The 7,105-nt window shown below is 36.9% G+C and overlaps 1 protein-coding gene across 1 annotated transcript; it reads right to left on the bottom strand.

Moving 5' to 3' along the window:
- fgf6a (fibroblast growth factor 6a) lies at positions 1–4,608 on the bottom strand. The gene is made up of 3 exons (XM_056250998.1): positions 3,863–4,608; positions 3,220–3,323; positions 1–989 (listed from the first exon to the last, which is right to left on the bottom strand). Exons 1-3 carry the CDS (start codon positions 4,197–4,199, stop codon positions 813–815), a joined length of 618 nt encoding a protein of 205 aa, XP_056106973.1. The 5' UTR covers positions 4,200–4,608; the 3' UTR covers positions 1–812.
- Between the last annotated feature and the right edge of the window lie 2,497 nt (positions 4,609–7,105).

The raw sequence follows: 7,105 nt of genomic DNA, 5'->3' as shown, positions 1-7,105 counted from the left end.
GATAAGTAAAATTATCACTAAGCAACAGCTATGCTTTCATATAATTGTGCCACATGATTCAAGATGAATGCAATTCTATGCATTTCACTAGCTTGATCAGTTTTCACTATTCATTCAAATGGAAGCACCCAAACCTTACAGGTCTAGCCGTCCACAGGCTTTCAGTCAAATTCTGACCTTACATGAGGCGTAAAATGGCCTTCTCCGAGTTTAACTCCCAATAAGTATGCATGCAATCAGTTTTTAGTTATTGATCTAAAAAAGGAACAAAAACCTCTTTCTTGCATGCACAAAAGGAGGCAAAATAGCAGAGGCTAAGGCACCACCTAATCATGAAAAAGGAGTAACTACAGAAAAATAAGTGCTTTCATCTCCCTCGTAAAATGGCGCAACAGATGAAGATCAGAGTAAACTGATATTTATTTTTCCCTCCCTAATTTTTCCAATGCGGACGTGTCTCTTTGAGGTAATAAAAAGTATCCATTTCACTTCTAAAAGCTGAGGATGTTAGTCCAACGCCAGGTATGGTTTACACCAGTTATGGCAAGCACCCATAAAAAGTGAGAGGGCAAAAAAAGCTCCTCGACTCTCATATATTCATAACAGAAATCATAAGCAGCAAAGAATGGCATGTACACAAAGTTCAGACACAAAGTAAGCTACCGAAATATACATATATTATTATTCTTATTTCAATGAGAATAAATACCGTAAGTGTTATTTTAGTTCTTTGCAGTTCACCTCTTAGCATGTTTGGGTTACCTACGAGAACATCCAACATGTGCAAATTATTGTTTTATTGCCAGTTTTGCTCATAAACGTGGGAGGAAATGTGTGACAGTCATTGCTGGGGAAGCCTTGTAGCCTCGCTTCAAGCGGCCATGTTTGCTGAGGGCAATATAAAATCCCTTGTAAATGGAAGACTCGTATGCGTTGTAATTGTTGGGCAGCAACGTCTCCTTGAACTTGCACTCGTCATGGAAGGCCCTCTAAAAATGGTATGGATTAGATAGTTAGTTTGGTATCCTCCTTCTAATTCCACCACTTCTCCATCATACTCTCAATATACATCTAAACTCACAGAGCAATGGTTCATCTTAAATAAATAATGATCTAACTGACAAAAGCTTTGCTTTAAAAATCCAGGCAACTCATTTCCAGTTTTCTTAGAAGCTTCAAAACTTCTCAATGTGAATTCATTTTTAAACTTTCACAGTCATCACATAACATACACATGAATTCAAGGTTAGATTCATTTTCAAGGCCCATGCGCTTTCTAATGGAGATGCCAGTCAGCGGAAAATCGGGAAAGCAAACTTTTTCAGTTTGTCTTTATAACTGATCTTTGAAAGTGCCAACAGAATAAATCTTTTAAGTGACTTTAATTAACAGATTTGATCAATAGAGCAGATTTGGTGCTGTATGCTAAACAAAGCTTTAAGTTCACAATTTATGTTTGAAAAAAAAAAAAGACTGAAGCTAAATAAACATTTTTACTAGGACATAACAAATAAAAAATTTCTATTAAATAAAAATGTTAAAAATATATAAATAATTTATATATATATATATATAAATAGTAATAAACAGGTAGAATTTTAAACAAATGTATACATGGATAACTTCTGCCTTACAACAATACAGCTTTGTTCCATCCTTATTTTGTTTTCTTTCTCTCTTTTTTAACGGCAGTGTGTGTGAATATTGACTTTGACAAGAAGACCATGGAGTTACAAAGGTTGAGAAGCACTTTTGCTGATGATTCTGTCTATGTCATCAAAAGATAATGTGTTACTCATGGTGAAATCTGGCATCTAAGTAATGCAAGTTGAAAGTAGGTCAAAATTTCATTCAAGCTATGCACAACATCACAGTCCACTGCTCATATGAGCCAACAGTTATTAAAAATGAATAACAAGCCAATGTATTCAATGCATCATCAACTAGGCCTACAGCTGAGGAATCCAAAAAATAAAACAAAGCAAATGACATAGTCCATCCAGGCAATGATGCTCCTATTTGAATGCACTTCAAATTAATCAAACACAGCAAAAACAGAGAGAAAATTCATGCATTTGGGTCAATGACGTGATGATCTTTTTTCCGTCTGAACCCATATAAGTTTTTCAAATATAGCCTACAATAAAATTCTTTTTATTTCACTCTTCTGAATCATTAGGCCGAACCGTTCTGAGCACGGTAAGGAACCGTTACATTTGCATTTCCATATGTGCACGTTTCGGCATGGTAGCTAAGATTACAAAACCTTGAGTTTGATGGTTGGATTATGGTTTTCTTGACCTAAAAAACTATTTCTACACGCTTTTCTCGTCAGCCTTTCATATAATATATACATTTACTGTATGTATTATTAATGTAATTTAATGTCAGTAAATGTCTGGTAACTTTTACTTTTCTAAGGTGATCGTCCTCCGCAGCACGCTCGCTAACTCCAAAGTTTACCAACAGCATCGCGTTTCAGTCTCCAGCTCTTGCGTAACCGAGGTTACATGGATACATTCTTCTAATCCTGATTTCATAACGCCAGTACCACACTGTAAAAAAAAGTTGCTGCCTTAAATGTTTCAGTAGCTACAATCAACTTGAATGATTAAGTCATTTCAACTTAAATTAAATTAAAGTGACTTATAAAATAAGTTAGCCTAATTATTGTAGGCTATAACTTGAAAATTGCTTAACTTAGGCTTTTTGATGAGTTAAATCAATGTAAAACATATGTTGTCATAACTTCTTGATCATATCATTTTTTACAGTGCACGGTTAAAAAAGAAACCGTCCGTAACCGTGCCAACTGACCTGGATAGGCACGGTTTCGCAACGAGAACCGTTCGGCCCGATAGCGATAATTTGATATTTTGTGAGTCAATCATTTCGGGTGGTGTTTTGGCCTTTAATGAAAGGATTTAGGTACTTTTTACTTAATGGTTACACCACTTGACATTTCAGAACAAACAAACAAGCAAACGAACAATTTTTTTTTTTTTTTTTTTTTTTAAGAATCAGAATGTGTCAGAATATGACATAGGCCTACAAAGACTAGCCTACTAATTCTAAGAACTTGGCACTAATGTAAAAAGATCAGCATTTTTATCACCTCAAACCACGAATCCTTATTTGCCATTGACCCATTTAAAACCGCAGTAAAACTGTGGCGTTCTCTGCACAATGAAATCAAACGACAGGCATAGGCCTACCTACCGTTCCATATAACCTTCCGCGGCTGCTCATTGCGACAAACATCTCGCTTTTCACCCCGTATAGAGTAACCACTCCTCTCTCTACCGCTGAGATTTCAATGAGACCTGATTGAACAGAACATCAGTGTTACATACATGACAATGTGCCACACGGCTCATTTACTCATTCTGCGGGATGCGTTCTGCACAAGCCTTTGTTCTGCATTTTCTCCCATGCTGGCTCAATTTTTTTATACAGTGACATGAAGAAAAAAAAAAGCCCTGCAGTTTTGGCATGTACGACAAGCAGATGGACGCTGTGTAAAATTAGTTGCCGTCTAAATTCGTCCAAGCATTCGTGTCATGTTTGAGCCTCGGGAAACTCGGCAGTGATTGACACTAGGGTTTATTTTAACAGATATGTCATTGCTTTAGGACACATGCAATAATAATAATAATAATAATTTAAAAGAATAATTATATAGTAAATAATATAATTTATAATAATAATTATAAAAAAATTGTATAGAATATATGCTATATTTTATATTATTATAGCCCATATGTCTATATTCTGAAATTAAAATAATAATTGAGCTGTTCATTCAATCCTTCTGCATCCCTGCTAAAACGAGTCATGCATGACATTTCTGGATGCAACTCACTGTACGGGTTCTCATTATGGACACCGTTGATCTTTCCGCCTGGCAGGACCTGCAGGTGAAACCCGATGCCCACATTGCAGTACAGCCTCCGCACTCTCTTAATGCCCAGCAAATAGTCACTCTCCCAGTTCAGGTCCGATTTGTCCACCGAGATCCCCAAAACGGAGCGGGAGAACAGCATCTCCCACCTTTTCTCCAGTGGAGTTGCATTAGTCCTGTTCGAGGTGGGGTAAGAGGACACGATCCCAAGCAGAAAGCCCAGCAGAACAACCGCAGTCCACGTCCAGCGCCCGCTGCTCTCGCACATACTGATGAGGAACCTTTGCGCAGTGGCCATCCGGTTTACCCTCGGGGCACGTGGTCAAAATTAATGCCCCTAAAAATACCACTCTTGTTTTTCTTCTTTCGGCATGGTGGCAGGGGCTTATTTTTGGAAGGTAGGTCGGGGCTGCGGGCGTGTAACACAATAAGCCCCTCGGTAGATGAGAAGAGCAGGGCGGCAGAGCTTGAGCTGGTGGCGGTGGTGGTGGAGATGATGATTACCATGTTTCACCTCTCTGGATGGGGAGCACCACACACTCACCAAAATGCAAGCTCACCTTGCCTGGGAGATCTTCGGGATGACATCACTCACCTTCAGGATGACATCACGCTGACCTCACCGCGACCGGGGGGTCAGTTCGAACGCGAGAACCCAATCGCTGTCGATCCAGGCGAGCGGCCCCGGGGACAGTGAGCGCGAGAGCTCGCGGCAGAACATGGGGCGTGCGTGATGGGCTTCGTTGACAGCTCCCAAATTGGACCTGTGGTCATATGCCCGACGGGCCGCTTCCTTATTTAGAAGGAAGGTGTAAAAACAGGCCAGTTGTCACCGCGGGGCCATGTCAATCTCGCAAAACACTTCCTGCGCTGTTTGCTCAGGAAGCTTTCACTAAGATATATTTTGAATATGCCCCCGTGATTTATTAATCTGGGCAAAAACACATAGGTTAGTTGCATTGACAAACGTCCGAGCGCGAGCTGAACTCCTTTGATCGCTGACGTAGATAGATAGATAGATAGATAGATAGATAGATAGATAGATAGATAGATAGATAGATAGATAGATAGATAGATAGATAGATAGATAGATAGATAGATAGATAGATAGATAGATAGATAGATAGATTTTTACACCTGGCAGGTACACAAAAATAAAAGACAGTATGTGTCCACCACCAGGTGGCGCTGTATCATAATGTTGCAATCAAATAACCCATTTAAGAAATTACACCCTGAGTGTCAAGTATTTTTTTTATACATTTTCTTTTGTATATTAGGTTATTTAATACTGGTACTATCATTTGGATCATTTATGCATAATTCTGTATAGCACATAATCCTTTTCTATATGAGGCACCAATATCATATAGTACAAATGCAATAGATTTGACCTTTAAGATTATTTTAAAGGAAGTAATAGGCAATTTGTTTTAATTTCCTTGGGGATTAATGATATTTAAGACTCACAACACTTCTCAAATTTAATTAACCTAAATCAGTCAAAATGTTAAGATATGTTAATATTAGTTTATAATTTAAATCAACCTTGCAGGGAAAATAAGTTTCAGAAATATCAACATTAATTTTGAAATATCATGTAATAAAAGGCGAATACAGTGAGAAGATCAGACGAGTATGCATCATTGCTCAATCCCTGCTTCTTTATATTTGGTTTTTAAAGATGTTAAGCTTATCATCTCTAAATGGAGACAAATAATTATTTCTATGAATTTAGGGCCTTGGCCTATAAAGTAATGAATAAACCATTAATAAAACTGAGTCAGACATAATCCCTATGCTATCATGGTCATGCTATGATAAAGCTCAATGCAGTTTGTTTTTTCAATGCAAAATCCTGACCCATTTATCTACAGAATTAATTGTCAAAACACTTCAGAAGTCTAATTTTTGGAACAAAAGAGAATGTTGAGTAGTTGCAGGAGGCAGCATCATGTCACTTGAGTGCTGAAACTGCATCCACTTTATAACATGACACTGCACTAATTTACAGCCTCCAAATGTGTTTACCCTATTTTTAATTGGAAGGTTTTATCCTGTTTACATATAAGATTAACCAAACACCATTTACCCATTCAGGAACAGATAGAAAATTCTTTGAGCTTGCGTTATTTTTTTCTCTTAAATGACAAATATTTAATTCAGTGGCTTTCTAGACACTTGCAACTAAAGTTGTATGATGTAGTGTTTTTTGTTTTACAGAATTTATTTATAGATTTGTCAGCCAGTCAACTCTGGAGGGGAAAAAATCCAATGAGGGAGAAAGCAAGATTAAAAATTCAGAGAAATTTCTGAAATGTTAAAGTTAACACGAAACAGCATTTGCACTCCATTTCACTTCCGCATTGTGACTATATTTAATGAGATTTTTTTTTTAAAGCAGGAACTGATTGGATATGATTTCTGCTGATGCTCATCTGAAACCAACCAGTAAACAAAATTGTTCATGGCATTAGTGTGATGAAGATCATGTCGAGCAGGAACAAAAAGTTGTAAACCTACTGCATTAGATGTGAGAATTCACCACTTTAAAGAAATAGTTCACCCAAAATGAAATGGGACAGAATAAAAAAATATTCTCATATTCTCAGCAATTAAAAAATCAGTACCTCTTTTATTATTTAATTGTGCTGTGGTTGAACAGATGGTTTTTCAACTGGACGACACGTCTATCCTGAGAATCTTACCACTTTTTACAATGTCACACCCCATTACACACACAAATAAGGCTCCACATACACAGTTTCTGGCCAATGGTGAGTGTACCTACAGATAAATAACTTATATAGTACAGGAAACTGTTACAGTTTTGTAAAAGCAACATATGTAACTCAGTCACACCATAGAAATGTCATTTTAATATTGTTGATGATGCTTTGCAACACATAATAGCTTAGGTCTGTGTAAAGTCACCTGTAGAAAGGTATCACAGATTGTCATTTTGAACACCAGACTGAGATTGTATACATGAATATATTGTAAGTCTTGGTTACTGACCAAAATTTCAGGTTAAAAAAAATTAAGCCACATTTGTTCAAGGTTAGAACAACAAGGTTAGAATACTACATAAATACAGACCTCGCCAAAACAGGTTGCATAAAAAATTCCCAAAGGGATATAAATATATATTATCAATATAAAAATATATATACAATAAAATACTTCTTTACAAAAAGTCTTTAA

Source organism: Rhinichthys klamathensis, unplaced genomic scaffold (genome assembly GCF_029890125.1).
Source record: "Rhinichthys klamathensis goyatoka isolate OS25496 unplaced genomic scaffold, OSU_Roscu_1.1 h1tg000076l_1, whole genome shotgun sequence".
Classification (NCBI taxonomy): Eukaryota; Metazoa; Chordata; class Actinopteri; order Cypriniformes; family Leuciscidae; genus Rhinichthys; species Rhinichthys klamathensis.
This window is presented reverse-complemented; position numbering and strand designations above follow the sequence as displayed.

Excerpts from the sequence above, each read along its gene's own strand:
- fgf6a (XM_056250998.1), bottom strand. The coding sequence starts at position 4,199 with ATGGCCACTGCGCAAAGGTTCCTCATCAGTATGTGCGAGAGCAGCGGG. Across the intron at positions 3,324-3,862 it reads CCATAATGAGAACCCGTACA|GTCTCATTGAAATCTCAGCG; the intron begins GTGAGTTGCATC and ends CTGTTCAATCAG. Across the intron at positions 990-3,219 it reads GCGGAAGGTTATATGGAACG|AGGGCCTTCCATGACGAGTG; the intron begins GTAGGTAGGCCT and ends TACCATTTTTAG.